Raw genomic sequence first — 25,598 nt, 5'->3', positions numbered from 1 at the left:
ATACACACACACATATATATACACACATACACACAAATATATATACACACACACACATACATATATATATATTATATATATATATATATATGATTATTAGGAAAATTACGGTTAAGAAAAGCAGTCAATTTAAACCATGAACACAAATCCCAACGAGGCCGTGTCGCTCGCAGCGCTCGCGGCGCAGGAGCAGCGCCCGGCTCCGGCCCCGCTCCGCTCCGGCCCCATGAGGCGCTGGAGCGGCCATGGGCTCGCTGGGCAGCCGCGTGCTGCGGCGCAAGGCCGGGCTCCCGCGGGGCGAGGCGGCGGCCGCGGGCAGGGGCGGCAAGAGGAAGCGCGGCGGGGCCGAGGGAGCCGGGGACAGCGACAGCGACGGCGAGGCCGAGCGGGAGGAGCGGCTCCTGCACCTCCGCGGCCGCAGGTCTGAGCGGCGGGCCGGGCTGAGGGGGGCCGGGGGAGGCAGGGCCCGGCCCGGCCTCCCCTCGGTGCCCGCCGTGAGGGACGAGCGGGGGCTGCAGCCGAGAGGAGCCGGGCTGAGCCTCATGGAGCTCCCCGGGGCAGCGGTGCCGGGCGGGGGGACACGGCTGCCGGGCCGGGCCGGGCCAAGCCCCGAGCGCTTGGGACCGACTGTTGGTGCTGTAACGGAGGATCTCTAGGGGTGTGTGTCTCACTGTTGTTTTGTTTTCACTAGGAAAAAGTTGAAAAGCACGTCGAAGTATATTTATCAGACGCTGTTTTTGAATGGGGAGAACAGTGATATCAAAATTTGCGCTCTGGGAGAGGAGTGGAACTTGCACAAGATTTATTTGTGTCAGGTAAGTGGCTCCTTTCTAACTCCCAGTAGGAACTGTGTTTTTAATGAAAGGATGTCTGAGAACTGTGAAATATGACTGGAGATCTTCCTTTTTTTTTTTTTTTCCACTTTATATTTAGGATTTTAACTCTTTTTGTAGATGTTAACATTTAACCAGCTCCTGTTAGCAACAAGAGTTCCTGTTGGGAAGCAGACCTGTAGGATCACATTTGAAAAAGTTTTTGCTTCTCATACTGCTTAATTATTTTGTTTAATTTATTTTATTCCTAATCTTGGCGCATCGTCTGTGAAAACAGTCCTGACAGTTGTCTTTCATGTCCTGAGAACATGTTCTTGTTTGCTGAACAAGTGGCTGAGAGACTCCTGTGATGTGAATGTTCTTGCTGGACATAGGAGGGATTCCAGAAGGGATTTGTGGTGCCCCAGCTCAGTTTTACTGTCCCCTGGACACTGTGCAGGGACCTGCAGGGAAATTGCTGCTGCTGGCTCTCTGCAGGTGTCAGGTGATTGTTACCTGCCTTCACAAAAGGATCCTTGCAGCATCCCTACTGCTGCAGGAGGAAGGTTTCCTCAGGAACTCTGAAAAGGAATAAACCCTGGTGCATAGCCCAAAAAGGATGCTGTTTCCACAACCATTTCCTGCTGGGCTTGTGTTGAGGTGGAGTCTTTGTGTCTGTGTTGTGGGGGTGCAGAGGTGCTGGTGGCTTCGCTGTCTGTGCTGTGTCACTCCTGCCGTGGGAGGAGCCCTGGCTGTGCCCTGAAACACCAAATTCTCTTGTGCCTGTGCCTTTCAGGGGTTCTGCACTCAGCAGGGTTGGTGTGAAGCCCTTAGGTGCTGTACCTGGACAGGAGGGCTCTTGTGTGTCAGCTGCAGGGGAGCAGGGCAGGGGTGTGACACGGTGGCACTGGGGGGTGCTCCACATGTGGCTGCACTTTCTCTGGTGCAACAAGTGACAGGAAGAGCCAATTCTGGGGTTTTTTTGTGGCTGTTGCTGTGTCAGTGCCCGAATTCCAGAGCAGCTTCAGCAATTACTTGTGTGGTCCCAGCGAGGGGAGTGTTCCATTGCTTTCTTGTAGGAAAAAAACTTTTATTTTTGGAGTGTGAGAACCTTTAAGGAGCATAAACTGAAGGCAGAGCAGTGACACTGAGGGGCTGTGGGGTGTGTGACAGGAACAGGGCTGGCACTGAGGGGCTGTGGGGTGACAGCAGCAGTGACACTGAGGGGCTGTGGTGGCTGCATCTGATATTGGTGAAGCTGTTCCTGAGGCCTTAGCATGGATTGCTGACTGAAATTGGGTGTGCAATCCCTTCTGTGGGTGCAGCTCTTTAGAGGGTTTGAAAGTTGTGACTTTGTCTGCAGAGGCCTTGTAGCAGCAGTGTTTTTGGGACATGAGCCTTGGAGGGAGATGACCATTCTCCTCAGGCAGGTTCTGTTCCTGCATTGCACTTGTGTTACTGTAGGTAAAGTGGTGTTGGAGGTTAGGAATAACTCCCTGTAAATGACTCTTAATGCCGTTGATTAATGACTCTTCGTGCCCCAAAGCAGACTCAGCCTGGCTGTTTCTGCTCCCCTGCTCTCCCCAGGCACAAGTTCCATGAAGGACATGGAACCTCAAGGTCCAGGAAGGACAGTCAGGTGCTGGTCACAGCAGCTCTGAGAAGTGGGGCATTTCTTTCTCGTGATGCTGTTCCAAAAATGATAAATCCCTATGGAACTGGGGAGGTGATCTCTGTGGCAAAGCTGAGGCAGCCTCGTGAGGAAGACAAAGATGAGTGAGGCCCTGGGTTTGGTAGGAACATCAGAGTTAGGGATATGCCAGGGGTACAGAAATACTGGCCTGATCAAATGAAATCAAAACTGGGGTTTGTTATTTTGCTGCCCTGAGCTGATATGCTGAGGGAAGAGGTCAGGGGATGCGGTGCTGTACAAATAGACTTTATTTTTTTGATCTCTCAGGTAAACTTCATTGATAGCATCTCATAATGGGCACATCTGCTGCTGGGAAGGAAAATCAGGAACCCTAGTAGAGCATTATCTTTCCCTTCCTTTGGATGGAAACCTCAAATTCTAGTTTTATGTGCTTTTCACTTAATAATAAAAGGTATATTGCCGTAAATGGTGTGTGTGTCTGTGTCCTTGGTATGAGGCTACAGCCTTGTACAGTAATTTGTATGTCTTGCATGCCTTATTTTTTTTTCCCCACCCCTAACTGGCATTCCCTAATGCCTGCAGGATTTGTTGTTTGCTAGTAACCTTAAGCACCTAGTTTTTGCACTAATTCTGTCCTCACTGGTGACGTGGTTTGTGGGAAAAAGAGCTTGTGTAGCTTTTCTGGCCTTTTTCAAACTCTTTCCTTACTCTGGTTACACACACATAGCCCAAACTTTCCTGTAGGCATTTTGAGTGTCAGAAACAGCAGCTAGTCAGCCCCTCGAGTCTGTCAGAATGTTTTAGCTTGTGAAAGCTCCCTTAATATATTTTGTTCTGCATAAAGGTAAATATTAACTGTGTTTGGTTCCACGTGCTGCTTTTGGCAGTTCTAAGTGGGATGCAATCTCTTACCTGAGTTCTTTTTCTCTCTTCCTTCATACAGTCAGGCTACTTCTCCAGTATGTTCAGTGGCTCTTGGAAAGAATCCAGCATGAATGTCATAGAGCTGGAGATTCCTGATCAAAATATTGATGTAGAAGGTAAGTGGGAGCCTTTTATTTTAACAAAACCCTGAAGGGAGAGGTTAAGTTAAACCTGGTGATGTTCAGAGAAGGCTCATGAGGTTCAGCTTCTCTTTGTGCAGTTTTTCAGCTCTCAGGGGTGCTGAAGAGTTTGTTTAAATTATAGAATTTAATGGATTGGTTACCCCAATCCATTGTTGTGTTTTCTGTGTGGTCAGTTGCTTTAGATGAGGAGCCAGCACTGAGACTTTAGAGAAGGTGTGCAGTGAGGAGCTTTAGTTGTGTTTAAGGACTCCTCATGCCCCAAGCTCAGTGCAGTGTCTGGTTGTGTTTAAGGATTCCTCAAGCCCCGTGCTCTGTGCAGTGTTGGAGGACTCCTCATGCCCTGTGCTCTGTGCAGTGTTTGAGGATTCCTCATGCCCCGTGCTCAGTGCAGTGTTTAAGGATTCCTCATGCCCCGTGTTCTCTGCAGTGTCTGGTTGTGTTTGAGGACTCCTCATGCCCTGAGCTCTGTGCAGTGTTTAAGGATTCCTCATGCCCCGTGTTCTCTGCAGTGTCTGGTTGTGTTTAAGGACTCCCCATGCCCTGTGCTCTGTGCGGTGTTTGAGGATTCCTCATGCCCCATGCTCAGTGCAGTTTCTGGCTGTGTTTGAGGACTCCTCATGCCCCGTGCTCAGTGCAGTGTTTAAGGATTCCTCATGCCCCGTGTTCTCTGCAGTGTCTGGTTGTGTTTGAGGACTCCCCATGCCCTGTGCTCTGTGCAGTGTTTGAGGATTCCTCATGCTCAGTGCAGTGTCTGGTTGTGTTTGAGGACTCCTCATGCCCAGTGCTCTCTGTAGTGTCTGGCTGTGTTTAAGGATTCCTCATGCCCCATGCTCAGTGCAGTTTCTGGCTGTGTTTGAGGACTCCTCAGTGCCCTGTGCTCTGTGCAGTGTTTGAGGACTCCTCATGCCCCGTGCTCTCTGCAGTCTCTCTCTGACTCCTGTTCCCTCTGCAGCCCTGCAGGTGGAGGACTCCCCATGCCCTGTGCTCTGTGCGGTGTTTGAGGATTCCTCATGCCCCATGCTCAGTGCAGTTTCTGGTTTTGTTTGAGCACTCCTCAGTGCCCTGTGCTCTGTGCAGTTTCTGGCTGTGTTTGAGGACTCCTCATGCCCCGTGCTCTCTGCAGTCTCTCTCTGACTCCTGTTCCCTCTGCAGCCCTGCAGGTGGCTTTTGGCTCTCTCTACAGAGACGATGTGCTGATCAACCCCAGCCGCGTGGTGGCCCTGCTGGCAGCAGCCTGCATGCTGCAGCTGGTAAGTCAGAAATGCCACAATGCCAATCCTTCTGGCTTTACCTGAAAGAAACACAGCAGCTCAGGGTATCCTCACCCACGTGGCCTTTTTCACCCAGAGGAATGAATCAGAATGAATCAGCTTTTCAGGCTAGCTGGGGAAAAAGCCAAACACAAAGCAGTGGGTTTATTGAAAAATATTGTGACTAAGATTGAGGTGTGAGATTAAGTGATTTGTGAGTGATATCTAAAAGTAGATTAAGTAGGTTTTGGAGCTTGCTTGCTGTACCCTGGAGGCATTCAGAACTCTTTTCATTCACAGGAAATATTCTTAAGAACATCTGTGTTTCTGAGGAGTGATGATTTAAATGGTTTGAACAGCATAGCACCAGTCACTGCAGCCTGTGGGACTTGACTCCTCATGCCCCGTGCTCAGTGCAGTGTCTGGCTGTGTTTGAGGACTCCTCATGCCCCGTGCTCAGTGCAGTTTCTGGCTGTGTTTGAGGACTCCTCATGCCCCGTGCTCAGTGCAGTGTCTGGCTGTGTTTGAGGACTCCTCATGCCCCGTGCTCAGTGCAGTTTCTGGCTGTGTTTGAGGACTCCTCATGCCCCGTGCTCAGTGCAGTGTCTGGCTGTGTTTGAGGACTCCTCATGCCCCGTGCTCAGTGCAGTTTCTGGCTGTGTTTGAGGACTCCTCATGCCCCGTGCTCAGTGCAGTGTCTGGCTGTGTTTGAGGACTCCTCATGCCCCGTGCTCAGTGCAGTTTCTGGCTGTGTTTGAGGACTCCTCATGCCCCGTGCTCAGTGCAGTGTCTGGCTGTGTTTGAGGACTCCTCATGCCCCGTGCTCAGTGCAGTTTCTGGCTGTGTTTGAGGACTCCTCATGCCCCGTGCTCAGTGCAGTGTCTGGCTGTGTTTGAGGACTCCTCATGCCCCGTGCTCAGTGCAGTTTCTGGCTGTGTTTGAGGACTCCTCATGCCCCGTGCTCAGTGCAGTGTCTGGCTGTGTTTGAGGACTCCTCATGCCCCGTGCTCAGTGCAGTTTCTGGCTGTGTTTGAGGACTCCTCATGCCCCGTGCTCAGTGCAGTGTCTGGCTGTGTTTGAGGACTCCTCATGCCCCGTGCTCAGTGCAGTTTCTGGCTGTGTTTGAGGACTCCTCATGCCCCGTGCTCAGTGCAGTGTCTGGCTGTGTTTGAGGACTCCTCATGCCCCGTGCTCAGTGCAGTTTCTGGCTGTGTTTGAGGACTCCTCATGCCCCGTGCTCAGTGCAGTGTCTGGCTGTGTTTGAGGACTCCTCATGCCCCGTGCTCAGTGCAGTTTCTGGCTGTGTTTGAGGACTCCTCATGCCCCGTGCTCAGTGCAGTGTCTGGCTGTGTTTGAGGACTCCTCATGCCCCGTGCTCAGTGCAGTTTCTGGCTGTGTTTGAGGACTCCTCATGCCCCGTGCTCAGTGCAGTGTCTGGCTGTGTTTGAGGACTCCTCATGCCCCGTGCTCAGTGCAGTTTCTGGCTGTGTTTGAGGACTCCTCATGCCCCGTGCTCAGTGCAGTGTCTGGCTGTGTTTGAGGACTCCTCATGCCCCGTGCTCAGTGCAGTTTCTGGCTGTGTTTGAGGACTCCTCATGCCCCGTGCTCAGTGCAGTGTCTGGCTGTGTTTGAGGACTCCTCATGCCCCGTGCTCAGTGCAGTTTCTGGCTGTGTTTGAGGACTCCTCATGCCCCGTGCTCAGTGCAGTGTCTGGCTGTGTTTGAGGACTCCTCATGCCCCGTGCTCAGTGCAGTTTCTGGCTGTGTTTGAGGACTCCTCATGCCCCGTGCTCAGTGCAGTGTCTGGCTGTGTTTGAGGACTCCTCATGCCCCGTGCTCAGTGCAGTTTCTGGCTGTGTTTGAGGACTCCTCATGCCCCGTGCTCAGTGCAGTGTCTGGCTGTGTTTGAGGACTCCTCATGCCCCGTGCTCAGTGCAGTTTCTGGCTGTGTTTGAGGACTCCTCATGCCCCGTGCTCAGTGCAGTGTCTGGCTGTGTTTGAGGACTCCTCATGCCCCGTGCTCAGTGCAGTTTCTGGCTGTGTTTGAGGACTCCTCATGCCCCGTGCTCAGTGCAGTGTCTGGCTGTGTTTGAGGACTCCTCATGCCCCGTGCTCAGTGCAGTTTCTGGCTGTGTTTGAGGACTCCTCATGCCCCGTGCTCAGTGCAGTGTCTGGCTGTGTTTGAGGACTCCTCATGCCCCGTGCTCAGTGCAGTTTCTGGCTGTGTTTGAGGACTCCTCATGCCCCGTGCTCAGTGCAGTGTCTGGCTGTGTTTGAGGACTCCTCATGCCCCGTGCTCAGTGCAGTTTCTGGCTGTGTTTGAGGACTCCTCATGCCCCGTGCTCAGTGCAGTGTCTGGCTGTGTTTGAGGACTCCTCATGCCCCGTGCTCAGTGCAGTTTCTGGCTGTGTTTGAGGACTCCTCATGCCCCGTGCTCAGTGCAGTGTCTGGCTGTGTTTGAGGACTCCTCATGCCCCGTGCTCAGTGCAGTTTCTGGCTGTGTTTGAGGACTCCTCATGCCCCGTGCTCAGTGCAGTGTCTGGCTGTGTTTGAGGACTCCTCATGCCCCGTGCTCAGTGCAGTTTCTGGCTGTGTTTGAGGACTCCTCATGCCCCGTGCTCAGTGCAGTGTCTGGCTGTGTTTGAGGACTCCTCATGCCCCGTGCTCAGTGCAGTTTCTGGCTGTGTTTGAGGACTCCTCATGCCCCGTGCTCAGTGCAGTGTCTGGCTGTGTTTGAGGACTCCTCATGCCCCGTGCTCAGTGCAGTTTCTGGCTGTGTTTGAGGACTCCTCATGCCCCGTGCTCAGTGCAGTGTCTGGCTGTGTTTGAGGACTCCTCATGCCCCGTGCTCAGTGCAGTTTCTGGCTGTGTTTGAGGACTCCTCATGCCCCGTGCTCAGTGCAGTGTCTGGCTGTGTTTGAGGACTCCTCATGCCCCGTGCTCAGTGCAGTTTCTGGCTGTGTTTGAGGACTCCTCATGCCCCGTGCTCAGTGCAGTGTCTGGCTGTGTTTGAGGACTCCTCATGCCCCGTGCTCAGTGCAGTTTCTGGCTGTGTTTGAGGACTCCTCATGCCCCGTGCTCAGTGCAGTGTCTGGCTGTGTTTGAGGACTCCTCATGCCCCGTGCTCAGTGCAGTTTCTGGCTGTGTTTGAGGACTCCTCATGCCCCGTGCTCAGTGCAGTGTCTGGCTGTGTTTGAGGACTCCTCATGCCCCGTGCTCAGTGCAGTTTCTGGCTGTGTTTGAGGACTCCTCATGCCCCGTGCTCAGTGCAGTGTCTGGCTGTGTTTGAGGACTCCTCATGCCCCGTGCTCAGTGCAGTTTCTGGCTGTGTTTGAGGACTCCTCATGCCCCGTGCTCAGTGCAGTGTCTGGCTGTGTTTGAGGACTCCTCATGCCCCGTGCTCAGTGCAGTTTCTGGCTGTGTTTGAGGACTCCTCATGCCCCGTGCTCAGTGCAGTGTCTGGCTGTGTTTGAGGACTCCTCATGCCCCGTGCTCAGTGCAGTTTCTGGCTGTGTTTGAGGACTCCTCATGCCCCGTGCTCAGTGCAGTGTCTGGCTGTGTTTGAGGACTCCTCATGCCCCGTGCTCAGTGCAGTTTCTGGCTGTGTTTGAGGACTCCTCATGCCCCGTGCTCAGTGCAGTGTCTGGCTGTGTTTGAGGACTCCTCATGCCCCGTGCTCAGTGCAGTTTCTGGCTGTGTTTGAGGACTCCTCATGCCCCGTGCTCAGTGCAGTGTCTGGCTGTGTTTGAGGACTCCTCATGCCCCGTGCTCAGTGCAGTTTCTGGCTGTGTTTGAGGACTCCTCATGCCCCGTGCTCAGTGCAGTGTCTGGCTGTGTTTGAGGACTCCTCATGCCCCGTGCTCAGTGCAGTTTCTGGCTGTGTTTGAGGACTCCTCATGCCCCGTGCTCAGTGCAGTGTCTGGCTGTGTTTGAGGACTCCTCATGCCCCGTGCTCAGTGCAGTTTCTGGCTGTGTTTGAGGACTCCTCATGCCCCGTGCTCAGTGCAGTGTCTGGCTGTGTTTGAGGACTCCTCATGCCCCGTGCTCAGTGCAGTTTCTGGCTGTGTTTGAGGACTCCTCATGCCCCGTGCTCAGTGCAGTGTCTGGCTGTGTTTGAGGACTCCTCATGCCCCGTGCTCAGTGCAGTTTCTGGCTGTGTTTGAGGACTCCTCATGCCCCGTGCTCAGTGCAGTGTCTGGCTGTGTTTGAGGACTCCTCATGCCCCGTGCTCAGTGCAGTTTCTGGCTGTGTTTGAGGACTCCTCATGCCCCGTGCTCAGTGCAGTGTCTGGCTGTGTTTGAGGACTCCTCATGCCCCGTGCTCAGTGCAGTTTCTGGCTGTGTTTGAGGACTCCTCATGCCCCGTGCTCAGTGCAGTGTCTGGCTGTGTTTGAGGACTCCTCATGCCCCGTGCTCAGTGCAGTTTCTGGCTGTGTTTGAGGACTCCTCATGCCCCGTGCTCAGTGCAGTGTCTGGCTGTGTTTGAGGACTCCTCATGCCCCGTGCTCAGTGCAGTTTCTGGCTGTGTTTGAGGACTCCTCATGCCCCGTGCTCAGTGCAGTGTCTGGCTGTGTTTGAGGACTCCTCATGCCCCGTGCTCAGTGCAGTTTCTGGCTGTGTTTGAGGACTCCTCATGCCCCGTGCTCAGTGCAGTGTCTGGCTGTGTTTGAGGACTCCTCATGCCCCGTGCTCAGTGCAGTGTCTGGCTGTGTTTGAGGACTCCTCATGCCCCGTGCTCAGTGCAGTGTCTGGCTGTGTTTGAGGACTCCTCATGCCCCGTGCTCAGTGCAGTGTCTGGCTGTGTTTGAGGACTCCTCAGTGCCCTGTGCTCTGTGCAGTGTTTGAGGACTCCTCATGCCCCGTGCTCTCTGCAGTCTCTCTCTGACTCCTGTTCCCTCTGCAGCCCTGCAGGTGGCTTTTGGCTCTCTCTACAGAGACGATGTGCTGATCAACCCCAGCCGCGTGGTGGCCCTGCTGGCAGCAGCCTGCATGCTGCAGCTGGTAAGTCAGAAATGCCACAATGCCAATCCTTCTGGCTTTACCTGAAAGAAACACAGCAGCTCAGGGTATCCTCACCCACGTGGCCTTTTTCACCCAGAGGAATGAATCAGAATGAATCAGCTTTTCAGGCTAGCTGGGGAAAAAGCCAAACACAAAGCAGTGGGTTTATTGAAAAATATTGTGACTAAGATTGAGGTGTGAGATTAAGTGATTTGTGAGTGATATCTAAAAGTAGATTAAGTAGGTTTTGGAGCTTGCTTGCTGTACCCTGGAGGCATTCAGAACTCTTTTCATTCACAGGAAATATTCTTAAGAACATCTGTGTTTCTGAGGAATGATGATTTAAATAGTTTGAACAGTGTAGCACCAGTCACTGCAGCCTGTGGGACTTGGGGGATGGCTCAGGCATGAAAATCTGTATGAACAACACAGTGTCTGACATTTCCTGTTGGGAAGTGAACACTCAGAATGTCTGTGTGTTTTTTCCTCCCTGCAGGATGGCTTAATCCAGCAATGTGGTGAAACGATGAAGGAAACCATCACTGCCCAAACTGTGTGTGGTTATTATAATTCTGCAGGGACATATGGGCTGGACTCCGTGAAGAAAAAGTAAGAATTACTGTCTGCAAGCTGCTTTGGACATTGGCAATTAACTGTGAATTTACACAGTACTTACAAAATGACCAGGTTAATTGCTTTAATGTCTTTAGAATAGAGCCTTAGAACATCAAGGTTGGAAGAGACCTGTAAGATCATCCAGTTCAACCATGCACCCAGCACTACCACTGAAACCACTAAACCACATAATCCAGAGCCAGATTCACACCTCCAGGGTGGAGGTGTGACTGTTCCAATGCCTGACCACCCAAACAGGGAAAAAAATAAATCAAGTACCTAATCTGAATGGATTGAGTCTGTCCAGATCTTTCTGCAGAACCCTTCTGCCCTCCAGCAGATCCACAATCCCACCCAGCTTAGTGTTGTCTGCAAATTTGCTGAGGGAGCAGCTGTTGCAGGAATGTTGACACAGAGAAGAAGCAAGCAGAGGTCCTAACTCCTTGCTTTCTGTGCAGGTGCCTTGAGTGGCTCTTGAACAATCTGATGACTCACCAGAGTGTTGGACTCTTCAAGGAACTCAGGTACTGGGGCTGCACTTCCCTTGCAGGGATGAAGGACAGTCCCTGCCCAAGTCTGGAGCCCACTGCAGATCACTTTATGGGCTTTTGCTGGTTACTTGTTCCCTACCTCCCCTTCTCCTTTTTATCTTTTCTGTCTCACTGACCTGCTGCAATTGATTTTTTCCAGCATAAACCTCATGAAGCAGCTGATCAGCTCCTCCAACCTGTTTGTGCTGCAGGTGGAGATGGATGTGTACACTGCTCTCAAAAAGGTACTGGCCTGGGGCTCAGTGCAGTGGAACCTTTGTGGGATTGACTGGAAGTATTTAATGGAGCAGCAGAACTTCTATAGAAATTAGTGCACTAATTAGTGGAAATGTCTCCTGTTAGCATGCAGATTTCTTACCTGTGACTTCATCTGACTCACTAGAATTTATTTGTTTTGCCCAGTGGATGTTCCTTCAGCTCGTGCCTTCTTGGAATGGGTCTTTCAAGCAGGTGTTGAGTGAAGCTGATGCCTGGTTTGCTGAGCGCAGGAGAGGTAGGAGGAGCTGGCCAGCCCTTGCTTTGGGTTTTGAACATGAGTCATTTCTCAATTTTAATGGCAAAAGCCATTTTGGAAATAACCTTAAAAAAATAAAATAAAATAAAGAAAATAAAAAGAAAATAAAAGCCATTGAACACCCATAACAACTTTCTCTAACCAATAAGTAAAAACTGCAGTATAAACAAGGTCTGGGAAAGCTTTAGGGAGGCAAACCACAGTGTGGGTGCTGTGTTGCAGAGTCTGGGGGCGACGTTGCCTTCCTGGAGTCGGCGCAGGGCAGCGCCTTCGTGCCCGTGTTTGCACACCTGAGGCTGCAGTACATCATCAGTGACCTGGCCTCGGCCAGGATCGTGGAGAGGGATGCCCTGCTGCCCTCAGGTGAGTGAGGGAGGGAGTGCTGGGCACAGCTGAGCACTCACATCCACTCCTGCCTTCAGTTTCTCCACCCCAGGAGAGACAGGGAGGGGCTGGGCATGTTCCAGGAGGGACAGAGCTGGGAAGGGCCTGGAGCTTGAGTGTGGTAAAGGAGGTTCAGGGGGAACCTTCTCACTCTGTACAGCTCCTGACAGGAGGGGGCAGCCAGGGGGGTCAGGCTGTGCTCCCAGGGAACAGGGACAGGACAAAAAGAAATGGTCTCAGGGGAGGTTCAGGTTGGATATTGGGAAAATTCATTCTGTCATGGAAAGGGTTGTCCAGCTCTGGCACAGCTATCCAGGATAGGGTATGAAGTAAATATAATCCATCTCACTTTAGAGTCACACTGGTACAGGCTATAGGCAAAGTCATTATAAAAAATAACATTGGGTGAACGACTATTTAAATCCTTAATGGTGACACAGGAGAACAGTGGATTTGTATCCCTGTGAAGTGGCTTTGTCAGCATGTCAATAAGATGCAAACTAGACGTTTTCTGGAGCTACACTTGATTTCCTTCTCCTCCTGTCTGCTGTTAGCACTTGCAGTGTGATGGGCAGCCTTTTCAGAGTGCTCTTTGGTGGGTAAATGTTGTGTCTGTTCTCAAACCCTGAAGCCTTCACCCATGTCTGGCAGAGGAGGAATTGTTCTGAGATTATTGCATTTTTGAGGCTGATCTCCTTGTGCTCATTGGAAAAGAGTGACATTTGGGCACAGCTCACAGGTGGTGGCTCTGCAGGGAGGCAGTCCCTGAGCCACGAGGAGCACTGTGCTGGCTGGGTGGCACTGTGGTGACAGGCAGAGGGGACACAGGACAGCTGGGTGGCACTGTGGTGACAGGCAGAGGGGACACAGGACAGCTGGGTGGCACTGTGGTGACAGGGAAAAGAGGCACAGGCAGCTGGGTGGCACTGTGGTGACAGGGAAAAGAGGCACAGGCAGCTGGGTGGCACTGTGGTGCAGGGAGAGGGGACACAGGGAGGCAGGGAAAGGGGACACAGGGCAGCTGGGTGGCACTGTGGTGCAGGGAGAGGGGACACAGGGTATGTAGTGACAGGGACAGAGGACACAGGGCACGTACTGCATGCAGGAGGATCTTTGTTCTGCAGGAGGATCTTTGTGCTGGGAGTGCTGTAGTTTGCTACTTGCCTGCCCCTGTAATCTCCTGGTGCCAGGGTGCAGCCACGAGCTGTGTTAAGATCAGAACTTTTGCTCTTCATTTACAAGGAGGTTGAGATAAATGCTGGGCTGCACTTTGGAGCAGGCTGTTGGCTGCCAGCATTCAGTGTTTGAGGGGATGCTCTGTACCTGGGAGGCTCAGACAGGGCCTTTGCTGGGTGGTTTGTGTTCTGCTGGGAGATTATTCCAGATGAAATTGTTCTCAAGGAGGTAGAGAAGCAAATCACAACGAGTAGTTGAAAGTAGTGCTGTGATTGTTTATTTATTTATTTTTATACTCTGTGTGTTTAGGTCCTGGAGGGGAGAACTGAAATTCTGTGTTAGAAGTTCACAGCAGCCTGATCTTTGTGCAGAAAGGGTGTAAGGGACAGGAACACATAATGTGTCTGTGTCAGCACAGTGTTTGTTGTTCTGGTTTTGGTGGCTTGTGAACATTTCCTCAGCTGTGCTTTCCCTCTTCATAGATCAACATTCAGCTGAAATGTGAGATAGGAAATAGATGCACAAATAGAGAAGATGCTCTCCCTCCTGATATTTCTTCCTTCCCTTCTAGCACATCCATTCTCTGTTCCTTGCCTGTGTAGGTTTCCTTAATTCATTTTTTATTTTCAGTTGTACTTTGGTTGATGCCCAGTTTGCTCCTATCACAGCCTGTACTTTCACTCTAGAGTCAGTGGGACAAAGGCTGGTTTTCAGTTTGCCATCCATGATCTGGCCTCTGCTCCCTTCTGTCACATTCACCAGCTTCCTGGATTGTTTTTGGTCACATTGGCTCTCCCTGTTCTCTCACCCAGCCCATTTCCCAGAGGTGGTTCTCATTTCTGACCTTGCCCCCTTGCCCCATTTGTTATCTTGACTAAGAACTTCTTACACCCTGTGATTTTGGGATCCCTTTTGTGTAACTGCCTGACAAACCACTGAGTTTTGTTCTGTTTTATCTCTTGGTTGCAACATTAAATTAACACAGCCAATAAAATCTTTGTGTGTTTTCCAAGGAAGACATGATTTATGTTTATTCTTAGCAGGGTACAACTTCTGTTTGTTTTACCATATTTGTGCTAAGTCACTGTTTTCTTTTATCCCTTGATTGTGTTTTCTCCTTCTTTGACTTACGTAGAACTCCCCTGGGCATTCAGAACCTTCTCCCCAGAGCTTGTTAAGAAGCTCCTAGGCTGAGCAGAGCTGTGTGTGCTGAGAAAACATGTGGAGTTGCATCACTTGTGGCAGCAGTGGGTGTTTGAGGAGGTGAACATAGTCTGGAGTGCCTGTTAGCTGTGGATGTTTATCCTTCCCCTGTGCTTGGGGCTGGGAGCTGCAGGACACAGGGAGTATCAGGGGTGGGTTGCATAGTCCAGTTCATAAGTGTAACTTCATTATTTCTGTGTCATTTTATTTCTCTATTTAGAATGTATATGACCATCCTCATTCCCAGCTCCAAAGACAACACCAAGCTTTTTTTTTTTTTAATTTTAGAATGGCTGTCCTCTGTTTACAAACAGCAGTGGTTTGCCATGCTCAGAGCAGAACAAGACAATGATATTGGGTAGGTATATTACAGGCTTTATTTCTCTCTTCAATTAGAAACCTTCCTCTCATAGAAATTCTGACGTGAATTATTTTGGAGTTGACATTAAAAGGAGGGGGGAAGCATTATCTCTGTGGAGCTCTCAGTTCCCCTGGGCTGGCTGTCTCCCATCCCTCAGCCAGCAGAACTCTGGAAAACTGGTCTGGTGGGACCAGAGGGAAATCCTGGGTGGGGGACACGAGTTCTGTATTTTCCTTCATGTCACTAGCACTTCACCTGGAAATCTGTGTTGAGGCTGTGAGAGTGTGATTTCTGAGCCTTCATTTCAGGGATGCTTTGGCCATCAAACTGTTCCTCTTCCTTCTGCTTGCTCTTGGCCCTGCTGCAGTGAGCCAGGTCCTGGATTTAACACCAAAACTATGGCAAAATGTAGCTGGGGGAGTTGATCCTGCCTTTGTCTTCTCTGCTGGCTCCTGGCGTGCTTTGAGGTGAAAAAATGCCAAGTCAGGCAGCTGCAGAATGCCTGTTACCTCCCCAAAGGCAGCAGGCTGACTTGCTCCTTTGTCCTGTCCCCCAGCGGGTGACACTGTGCACAGAGACGTGTTGGGTTGTAACAGGAGCTTCAAAAAAGCCCCAGACTCTGGGCTGAAGCACAGCCAAGATCTTTAGAACGTTGTTCTCACAGGCAGCAGACCTTTAGGAAGTGGTGGGGCTAAGGTGCAGAATTGAGGCTCTCACATTCAGCTCTTGCAGGTGAATTTTGGGTGGCTGTGACCTGTTTCTGATGCTGCTCTCGTGGGAAGGCTTTTGCAATCTGCTGTGGCTGTGGCTGAGAGCAGTGTCACCTCCTGGCTCATGGGAAACAGGCTTCATAGGGAAGTGAGTCCCCGAAATTCTGAGATAAGATGCAGTATTTGCTAATTTTGATGTGTTTTGGTGGTTCAGTGCAGTGGGAGCATTTGAATTCTCAGCCACTGGATGCACATGGTTCTGGAAAAGGGAGTTCCCACAGAGCTGCAGTGAGGATGATGGGGGCCATCCAGCTTGGAAAAGAGCAATTTTAACATTCAGCTACAGCTGAGGATTTCAACAGCTCTTGGAATGGGCAGAGTATTTTTCCACATTTTTCTTCCTTGTCTAGTTTTCTCTTTTGCAGTATGGGTTGATTATTTCTTTTAAGACAGTGAAAAGCAAAGGTCTCAGCCTCAGAAGGGCACACATGCAGCTGTTCCTTTGTGTTAGTGCAAATGTTTTGGCCTTTTGACCAACGTGTAGCTGCAGGAAAAGAATTCAGGTTTTATAAGCCCATGGTTTATCCAGCCCTGCTGCTCTTCCTCTCACACCTACTGCCCGTGTCAGCACCAAACACATGTTTTCCCTCAGGGGTGAGGAGGCAGACTTAGGAATCAGAGCAAGACGTGAATCTGACTCCTCTGAGCTGAAGTAAGGCTCTATTTCCATATCCCACCTGGTGCAGGGTATAATTGCACCTGCTTCTTGTAGCACTGCCAGCATGGAAATGGCACTGCTGGGAAACGTGTGATGTGGTTTGTCACGGTGGCTTTATAGAGAGGAGAAGAAAGTGCTTCCCTTCTACTTTGAGTTTGCATTTAAAAGGGTTAAACATCTTATTCACTGTTCAGAATTGGAGAATTTTTTAGTGTTAGCAGTGGAGTTTGTGGCTTTGAACTGTAGCTGCTCGGGGTTTACTTGTGTTAAAGTGGATCACTTTTTTTTTAAATTAAACATGTGTTTCGTGGCAGAAGCCAGACAGATCTTTCAAGTCTGGGACTGGAATCACTTCTGCTCTCAGCAGTCTCTTTGGCAGTGTGTGAGAAGGAAGCAGAATGACTCCACTGTTCACTGTGTGGCAGCTGGTGGAAGTGGTTCAGGCTGAAGTTCTGCATTGTCTGAGGCTGCTCGAGGGATGGAGAGGGGAATGTTAATGTCAGTGTGAGCATTATGGACTAATGTTTGTGAAATTTGTCACTAATTAAACAGAAATAAATCCTTTATCACCATTACTGCATTTAGGTCAGCCACAGAACCAGTTCAGCTGGAAGATGTGGAAAAGCACACGGGAGGTTCCTGGGTGAATTTGTTGAAGTGTGATGAGTTGTATGCATAACCTGTTCTTTGAACACTTCACCTCCCAGGATTGGTTTTTACAGAAACAAGAGGGCTGAGTTTATAAAAGATTTAGCTGTGAGTTGCTGTGGAGTGGGAGCAGTAGGAGGAGAACAGAGGCTGCATCTCTTCTGGCTTGGAGGGCACTGCTGGCCCTTGTGGCTTTGCAGTTGAACCTGTGGGCATTGATGTCACTGGGATTAATCCAGTTCACTGCCAGCCCTCAGCCTGGTGTAACTTGGACACTTCCCTGCAGTGGGTGTTGGGTTCATGCTGTCATGGAGTGTGAAGCAAAGTGAGTAACACTGCTGTGGAAAGTCAGGGCTGATCTCACCCGTGCTGCCTCTGCGAGCTGTTCTGCGTGCTGGCTGAGAGGAGCTGACCTTGCTGTGGGGTGGCACAGCCCAGGCTCTGGGTCTTGGGAGCTCTGAGAGGCCCTGGCATTCCTTGAGCACTGAGGGGAAGCGGCTTTTTTTGTGAGCACTGAGGGGAAGTGGCTTTTTTTCAGTCAAGTTGCATAACCAACCCCTTGAGAAACCTCTCCCAGTGTCTCGTGGCTGCTGCTTCATAGCACTGCTGTTGTGCAGAGCCCTGCAGCTGTGCCCCAGCACTTGTCTCTGGTTGTGTCTAAGAAGTCAGCCTGCTGTGTTTAAAAAACATTTGGTTTTTTACAAGGCTGGGAGAATGTAGTTCATTGCAACAGCTATTATTTTTATTATCTGGAAAATTTCTTTTGTAGAAGTCCTGCCTAACTGAGGTGTCACAGCCTGGTTTATATTGCAGCTTTGTAGTGCAGGTGGATGTTTATGGGACAGTTTGGGATGGAAGAGGCTCTGTGAGCTCATCCAGTCATGCCTCTGCTCAAAGAGGGTCAGTTGTGAGTCCCTTCCAGCTCAGGGTATTCCATCATTGTGTGGTCAGACAAGTTTACTCCAGTCCATTCATCTTCCCCACATTAAGGTATCACACAGAGCTGTTGAAGTCTCCTTAAACATGCTGGTTTGTGGTTTTTTTCAGCCCTCAAGAAATCAATAAGGAGGAACTGGAAGGAAACAGCATGAGGTGTGGTCGCAAACTGGCCAAGGATGGTGATGTAAGTGTGGCACGTGGCAAGCTGCAGGGCTGGCATGGCTGAGGCAAGTCAGGCATTTCCAAATCTTGTAGGTCCTCATTGTCAAACTGCATCCAAAAGATGTCATGGAGAAAGATACTATTTTTTTGCTCCCCAGAGAGATGGAAGCCATGTCTGCAAGGAGCAAGGAGCTGGTGTTTCATTGTGCTCTTGTGCTGTGAGACTGGGAAAGCTGTTGGTCCAGGCAGTTAGATACAGCTCTGATCACTGGATTAGCTGGAGAAGGAAGTTCTGTAGATAAAATGTGTAACATTCTGAGCCAGGGCCCCTCGGTGTCTTTAGGTAACAGGTCTTGTGAAATGAGCCAAGACCATGAATTTTTCCCGTTGCAGTCACACAACCCAAGGCGTTCTCTGGGGCCTCACAGATCAGCCCCATTACCCAGTGCTGAGTATTTGATACCCATTGCTGTGCCATGTGTTCTGCCTGTCTGGGAGGCAGCTGACACTCAGCTGCTGTCACACAGCCCCCTGCAGTGTCCAGTTGTCCCCAGGGAGTTCTCTGTCCCAGACAGAGATCCCTGAACCCCCCAGCGCAGCTCAGAGCCCGCGGAGCTGTCGTGGCCCTCCTGCTGCGTGTCACAGCCCATCCTCAGGCTGTGTGCCCTGTGTGTGTGTCCCCTGTGCGTGTCCCCTCTGTCCTGCAGTACTGCTGGCGCTGGACTGGCTTTAACTTTGGTCTGGACCTGCTGGTGACCTACACCAACCGCTACATCATCTTCAAGCGCAACACGCTGAACCAGCCGAGCAGCGGCTCCGTCAGCCTGCAGCCGCGCCGCAGCATCGCCTTCAGGTGCACCCAGCCTCCCTCCCTCCCTCCCTCCCCGCTGCCAGCCCTGCTGGTTTTGTCAAAAGTGTCACCCTGTCTCCCGGGGAGGAGCTGCTGGTGCTGGAATTGGGGAGGCTGAAGCGGCCTGTGCCCACCCGCAGGTTGCGGCTGGCCTCGTTCGACTGCAGCGGGAAGGTGATTTGCAGCAGGACAACGGGGTACCAGATCCTCACCCTGGAGAAGGACCAGGTGTGTCTGTGGGCTTGGGTGCTGCACTTCAAGGCATGAAAAAAATGCTGAGAAGTCACCAGTGCTTTTGAAGGGGAGTTGCTGTTCCTGTTGTCGGTGCTTATGTGGAATCTCAGGCATTCCTGTTAGAGGCAGTGGGTAATTAAGCTAATTTGTGAAGTGGATCTAGAGGAGGGTAGTGTGGGTTTCATGAGTGTTGATAATATGGAATTAGTTCCCATATTAGTGAAATGAGTGCCTGTGGTGCTGCTGTCTGCTGCCAGTGCCATGTTCAGCTGCTCTTCAGCATCACCCTCTGTATAATCTGGCCATCAGACTCCTCATTTAGAGGCAAATTCAGAATGTGAAGACTCTCATAAACTGAGGAGTTAAAAGAATGTCTGCATGTTGTTTCAGGGTTAGATTTATTACTCTATTAAATGGATTGAAGAAAGCTCCAGAGAGGAGTGGAGTTTTCTTAGAGCAAGTGCCCTTTTCCACCCATTGCTGACAGCAGGATTTAGTGAGGCATGTATGGGACTTGTTAATCAAGTTTCTCAAATGCCAGCCAGCATTGATACAAAGGTGGTGAGAACACAGAAAACCTTCCCTTGTCGGTGTCATCCTTACTGGAGGGTGAAGTTTCAGTTTTGAAGTTTCAGTTATTTTGCATCCTCACGAGGTTGAAGTTTCAATTTTGCTTCCCCAAAACCAGTTCCTAGAGTGGAACCAAAAAATTCCTACCCACAAACTGAAGTTTGCTTTCTCTTGTGGAATGCCTGGTTGGTGAAATCTCCCACATCTGAAAATGGTCCCTTTCCCCTCAGCATGTTGGGGGGAAATTTGCTCCAGCATTTGCTGTGGCTGTTCCCTGTGCTGCAGAGGGCTGGGAGCTGTGGGCACCCTGAGAATGTGCCAGTGTTACAAATTTGAGGTGTAAAAATTTACATTTTTACATCCTGATGTAAAGTGAGTGCTGTGCTTTCTGGTCCCCCTCCCCACACAAATGTCCTGTGTGCTCCAGGAGCAGATCGTGATGAATTTGGACAGCAGACTCCTGACCTTCCCCCTCTACATCTGCTGCAACTTCCTCTACACATCCCCAGAGAAGAGGGCAGACAGCGAGGCACAGCTGGAACATCTGGAAGCCTGAGAGCTCCCTGGGGGCTGTGGCAGCAGCCCTGGCCTTAGTGCTCTCCTATGCAGCTCAGACATTAAGCAGGCCAAAACCAGTCGTCCTTTTTAATTTTTTAAAAATTTTATTTCTGTTCTGCATTGTCAGGCAGCAGCCATTCCGTGTTTGAGAAGTGTTGTTACACTTGGGCTTTTCTGGGTGAAAACTGAGCCAAACTGGAAATAGGGAATTTGTGTGGATCACAGCTTAGGAAATGACCTGAGCACACATTGTAGGTTGTGTGGGTTTTGTTAGTGTGGGTTTTGGTTGTATTATTTGTTGGGTTTTTAAATAACTGATCTGTAAATACCAGATCCATATTTTGCTTTTTTTCTGGTCCTTTTGTCTTAGGGCCAAACAATCTCTGTAAATGTGGCATCTCAGCTTTGGTTATTTAACTGCACAGCCTTTCCCACCTGATGGGTTTAAGCTTTTTTTGCATCTCACACACACATTTCCTTCTTGGTCTTGTTCTAACGCTGCAGCCAATAATTCTCTGTCTTTTAGCAGGTTAATTTACTAATGAGGATATTCATAAATGAATTATTTTTCCATGTACAGCAAGTACTCCAATATCCTCACCAGTACTTGCTGCTGTCAGCAGCAGCTCTCAGCTGGAGTTCTGCTGAGTGCTGACTCTACTCACACAAACCAAATACCAGTTTTTAAACATTTTCTGTGGCTTCTTTTAGCTGTTACCTTGGGAATACATCCCATGTTAGCTCAGGAACTTGTGACTTTCCAGTGCCTTTTGAGTTGTATGTGTAACACCAACTTCACATCAGTTCAGCAAGGTCACAGGATCCAAAGGCAGAGCTGGGAACAAGAGATTCCTCTCCACTTGCTGTGATGGATGAGTCGTGTCATGGTACACTCTCTTCAGTCTTTGTTGGGTTTTATGTTTGTCTCTTACAATTTTCAATTCTTACAGCAGGATTTTTTGATTCAAACTGGGACTTTTTGCCTCGTTAGCCTATTTTTTTAATGTCAGAAAAATATAAAACCATTTGTACTTTATAACAAGGGTAAAAAATGTATTGGGCGAGATAGAAAAACGTGGCAACGTGTCAGTAAATGATTTCAAGTGGAATATTTGTCCATGTGTGTCCTTTCCTGCTGGGAGCAGCTTTTTGTGCTGGATTCACCCTGTGGATTCAGCACCTCACTGTGCTCTTGTGTTGTGTCACAGCTTTGGCAGCAGAGAGCAGCAGCATTTTCAGCTGTTCAGCATCCAATTTCCTTACAGAATTAACTGTATTTAGATACTTAACTCTGGTTTTAATTAGAAGTTAAGATTGATCCTGTGGAAAGCAGCAGGGGCAGCTGGTTAATGGCAGAGGGAGCAGCTACCTCAAATCCAGGTGGGTTTTTGCAGCACCTCAAAGTCTGAGCTGTGCAGGGCCTGATCCCCAGGGCTCCCCCCACACCCACCCATGATGTGGAGCAGGAAACTCATCTTGGTTTTTATTTTCCAGGCAACAACCCCTTCCCTTGATCCCTGGCTGTCCCAGTGCCCTCGTGGCTGTGTGGCACTGCCAGTGCCAGGGGACAGCCCCTTCCCAGGGCCAGCATCAGGGATTTGGGACTGCTGGGGGGCACAGGGGCAGAGACACACGACACTGAGCCCAGCAGTGGCTGGTGGTTGTTTTTCTCTGGTTTATTGTCACTGAGGAGCAGCAGTGGTGGCCGAGGGGAGCTGAGCAGTACAACACCACACTCAGGAGAACGGTATGAAAAGTACAAAAATAAGGAGGCCTATATATAATAATCATTGCAGTCAATTGCTAAAAATAAATATTGTAAACACGAGAGAACAACATCAGGTGAATCTACAGCACTGGTTTCTGCCAGCAGCCACACAGTCTTTGGCTTTAGCACTCCCCTGCCCACTCTGAGATGCATTTTCTTTGCTTCAGGCCAGAAAGATTCCACACTGGTCAGGGATGTCACAAGAGAAAAAAATTTTCCTTGAGAACAGGAATTGCCTCTTTTTGCCTTCAGTGCCCATTTTTGTGCCAGAGCAAGCAGATGATCAGCCCAAAGCATTTTCCTTGTCTGGAGGGGCCTGGGGTGAGGCTTTGTTGTTACCTTGTACCTCCCAGCCCTGCACGCTGCATTTTGCCAGTTTTGCACCTCTGCCTTGCACTTGGACCTTTCACCCCCTTATCTCTCTGACAGCCAGATGGGTTTGGATTGCCTGATAAGGGAGAGCAGGCAGGGAGTTATCTCGGGTCAAACTGCACCTGAGCTGCTGCCAGGCCAGAGATCTGTGCCCCACTGATACCCTGGGGCCACTGAGCACGAGCTTCTCCCTGCCAGCCTTGGACTCCAGGAAGGGAAGAGGCAAATTCTGCTTGCCAGTCTCAGTAATTTGCTGATTGTGTTCATATAGATCTACATATATTTTAAAAGCCCCATAAAATCCTGTCCAAAGTATCAAGGAAAGAGAGATTTGCCAGGGAGGGAAGGGCAGAGACTCTGCTCCCTGCATGGCCAGAGAACATTCCAGCACCCCAGGACAGCAAAGAAAATGCATCCAGATGGGAACAACCAAGCAAAACAAAACCATCCTAAACCCACAAAGCAGCACTTCTTGCTGCAGGAAAGACAAATCAGCCTGAGCAGTCTGTCTGTCTGTCCCCACAGATAATCATTTATCTTCCCTTCATATCAGTAATTAGGATTTAATCTTCCCTTCTTCATTTTAAACACATTCACAGAACTTCCCATGGTGACGTTTATGGCGTGAGGATCTGCTCCCAGCTGGGCTGGACACCCAAAACCTGCAGGGCTGGTCACCTGGGGAGCCCAGGGAGCACAAAACCCCTCCAGGGGCTCCCCAAACCCTCCAGGGGCTCCCCAAACCCCTGGCCCTGCACCCACAGCTGTCCTGCAGCGCTCTGAACTGGGAACATCCCAGGCCCTGCTTGATCCTGAGTCTAACCAAAAGCTTTCCTGCATTAGGGGAGCCTTGGGGGAGATCCCTCTGACCAAGCCCAGCCAAAAAATCCTCCACCACCACCCCCAAGGGTGATGGATCCTCCCCAGCCCTGTGGAGCTGCAGCCCCTCCTTCACCCCAGGCAGGTGAGGGGACTCTGGTGACCCTGCTCCCTGCCAGGTATCTCCAATTTCCCTCTCACCCTCTCATTTCCCTGCTGCTCAGCTCCCCATCCTTCCCCTTCTGCCCCCAGAACTGCTGTTGTGTAAAATTTCACTCACTGACAGATGAAAACGCTACGGATTTCAGAAGGGGCACAGCTGGCTAAGAGTAAAAACAGCCACTAATGCAACTCTGCACAGTGCAGCAGCTAAAAAGATTTCTGTTTTCATTTTTTCAGTAGGCAAAATGCTGGTTTTCTGAGGAAAAAAAAAATCACACAAAACTGCTTGGTACCAGATTAGAGGATTTCTGTATCATCCTTCAAAGATTTATTTGACAGCTTCTAAAACTTCCACTAAACTTGGTTTCTTACATCATTTCTATACACAGGTTTTATTTGTTATCATTGTCTTGAGGCTTATAAAAAAATAAGCATTTAAAATGCCCAAAAGAGTAATTTTCCTTTAAAATTGTGCTACTGAACTTGACCCCCAACACAGAAGAGAGACTTTTGGTAATGAGGTTACCCCAAGCAGTATAAAAATATACATAAAAATAGACAAAAGCTCTATCCTCCAATCTGAAGGGCTGTTTGTGGGGTTTATTAGTTATATTTTTTTTTTGTACATCACTGAAATTTCATTAACTTCTGCTAAATATTTACAGAAAACCCCCCCACCCTCTGTCTGCCTCCTCTCACCGAGGCAGAGACCTGCAGCTTTTAGTTCATCCAGAGTTTTCTGTTGGCAAAAAATGGATCCCTGCACTGGGCCATGGCACACAGGTGATGCTGAGGGCACAGGGGACCTGCAGGGCCCTGGGTTGTGTCATGTCCCCATGGTTGTGACCTTCCAGGGCACAGCTGGGGACAAAACAAAACCTGTCCTAAGGTTAAACCCAGCCTGAAGCCCACAGCATCACCACAGGGCCCTGCTGCTCCTGCACACCCTGGCTTTCTGCTTTCCCTTTTGTCCTGGTGATAAAGTCAGAATGCCCAAACCTCTTGTACAACAGTCCTCAGGTATTTGGGTCTCTTTCTCCAGTCTACCCCAAGAAAATTTTAAATTAAAAAAAAAAAATTACATGACAGAAAAAAAAAGAAAATAATTACTCTGTACTCTTCTTCAACAACATGAAAAGGTTAAAACTAAGTGACACAATCCCCCCCCCCGAGACTATGTACATAAAAAGACATCAGATCTCTTAAAACATAAATATACAGTGTATAAATCCAGGTGCCACCTAAAGGCTGCGGCCGCAGAACTATTTCACAGACACAAAGCAAACCAGACTCTCCACGCCGAGGGCAGACACGGCGAGGGTTTGGGGCTGGGCAGGGGGGCAGAGCCCCGTGGCAGAGGCTCCTGGAGCCCACACATGCACCAGGGAAGGGGTGGTGGTGGTGCCCGGGGTGAAACACGACCCTACACACGCCACGGTCCTACAGGGTGGGGCTGAGAGGGCAGGAAATGGGATCAGACCCTGAGTCCCCAATTATTTCCAGGCACGTGCTCTGCTGGGGCTGCTCAGGGGCTCCTGCAGCCTCCTCCAGCTTTGCTCACCAAGGGAGGCACGTGGCACCTCCAGCGCAGCCCGTGCAACTCTGCACCCTGTGCTCGAAGAGCTACCATGACTTTCATGGAAATAATACAGCCTTGATCAGGGTAAAAGCCTAGTGGAGGTCTTTAGCCCAATCTTAGAGGTTTGCTTCTACAGCACGGACAGCTACGGCTCCGACACACACAAATAGGTTCTGTTAAAGTGACGATGCAGTGTCTGAATTATCCGAGTGTTATCCCTACTGCTGCTAGGGGAGGGCCAGTGGTCGGGGGTGTGACGGAGGTGGGACAGCTCCAGCTCCACCTGGAAATGCAGGGAGAAGCCAAAAGACACTGTGAGCTTTACTCGACAGCTGGTTTTATGGCATGCAAGGAAACTCCTACGACAACACTTGGTACAGAGCCCACGGCGTCTCTGGTCCCGCCGTGGTGCCTCGGAGGACGAGTAAAGCTACGAGTCTGCTCGGAGGGGAGGGGGTGTGTGAGTGTGTGCAGAGAGGGAGGGAGGGGCTGGGTGAGGAAACGTCCTTCTTCTGCTGAAGCCAAGCTCCTGGGCAAAGCTGCTTCCCTCTACCGCTGGCCGGCCTCGCGGATGCGGCAGGCCACGGCCGTGATCAGCGCGGCGCCCTTGCCGCTGCCGTCCTCCGACTGCAGGAAGGTCACTTCACACTTGGGGGACAGCTCCCTCACTGTGTCCTGCAGCACCGTGGAGAAGCTGCGGGGCAAGGAGAGGGAGAGGTCCTGAACTGACCGGCCACGGGGTGGAAGTGTCAGTCCCAACCCCTGAGCTGCTTTCATAGAGACTGGGAGAGCAACGCAGAGCCCGAGGGGAAGGATGGATGGATGATGGATGGATGGATGGATGGATGGATGGATGGATGGATGGATGGATGGATGGAGACAGAGTTGCCAGGGATGAAGCTTAGAAAGCCCAAGTCTCCACA

General features: G+C 50.4%; 2 protein-coding genes across 4 annotated transcripts in view; one reads left to right on the top strand and one right to left on the bottom strand.

Annotated features, from left to right (window-relative positions):
- Nucleotides 1–186: 186 nt before the first annotated feature.
- On the top strand, nucleotides 187–21,084 carry GMCL1 (germ cell-less 1, spermatogenesis associated). Its single transcript, XM_039715298.1, has 14 exons — nucleotides 187–421; nucleotides 692–815; nucleotides 3,410–3,506; nucleotides 4,686–4,783; nucleotides 10,279–10,391; nucleotides 10,856–10,921; nucleotides 11,088–11,172; nucleotides 11,351–11,441; nucleotides 11,685–11,825; nucleotides 14,514–14,583; nucleotides 17,710–17,785; nucleotides 18,471–18,616; nucleotides 18,754–18,841; nucleotides 19,845–21,084. The coding sequence occupies exons 1-14, from the start codon at nucleotides 246–248 to the stop codon at nucleotides 19,971–19,973; spliced, it is 1,500 nt and encodes a 499-aa protein (XP_039571232.1). The 5' UTR covers nucleotides 187–245; the 3' UTR covers nucleotides 19,974–21,084.
- Nucleotides 21,085–21,626: 542 nt separating this feature from the next.
- The window catches only part of LOC120504913 (hexokinase-2), a 29,352-nt gene continuing 25,380 nt past the window's right edge, over nucleotides 21,627–25,598 (bottom strand). For all 3 annotated transcript variants that reach the window (XM_039714840.1, XM_039714850.1, XM_039714860.1), the window contains one exon: nucleotides 21,627–25,369. In XM_039714840.1, coding sequence (XP_039570774.1) covers nucleotides 25,225–25,369 — 145 coding nt within the window. In that variant the 3' untranslated portion in view covers nucleotides 21,627–25,224. The remainder of the gene's footprint in view (nucleotides 25,370–25,598) is intronic.

Source organism: Passer montanus, unplaced genomic scaffold, assembly GCF_014805655.1.
Source record: "Passer montanus isolate IOZ18808 unplaced genomic scaffold, ASM1480565v1 scaffold101, whole genome shotgun sequence".
Taxonomy (NCBI): Eukaryota; Metazoa; Chordata; class Aves; order Passeriformes; family Passeridae; genus Passer; species Passer montanus.
This window is presented reverse-complemented; position numbering and strand designations above follow the sequence as displayed.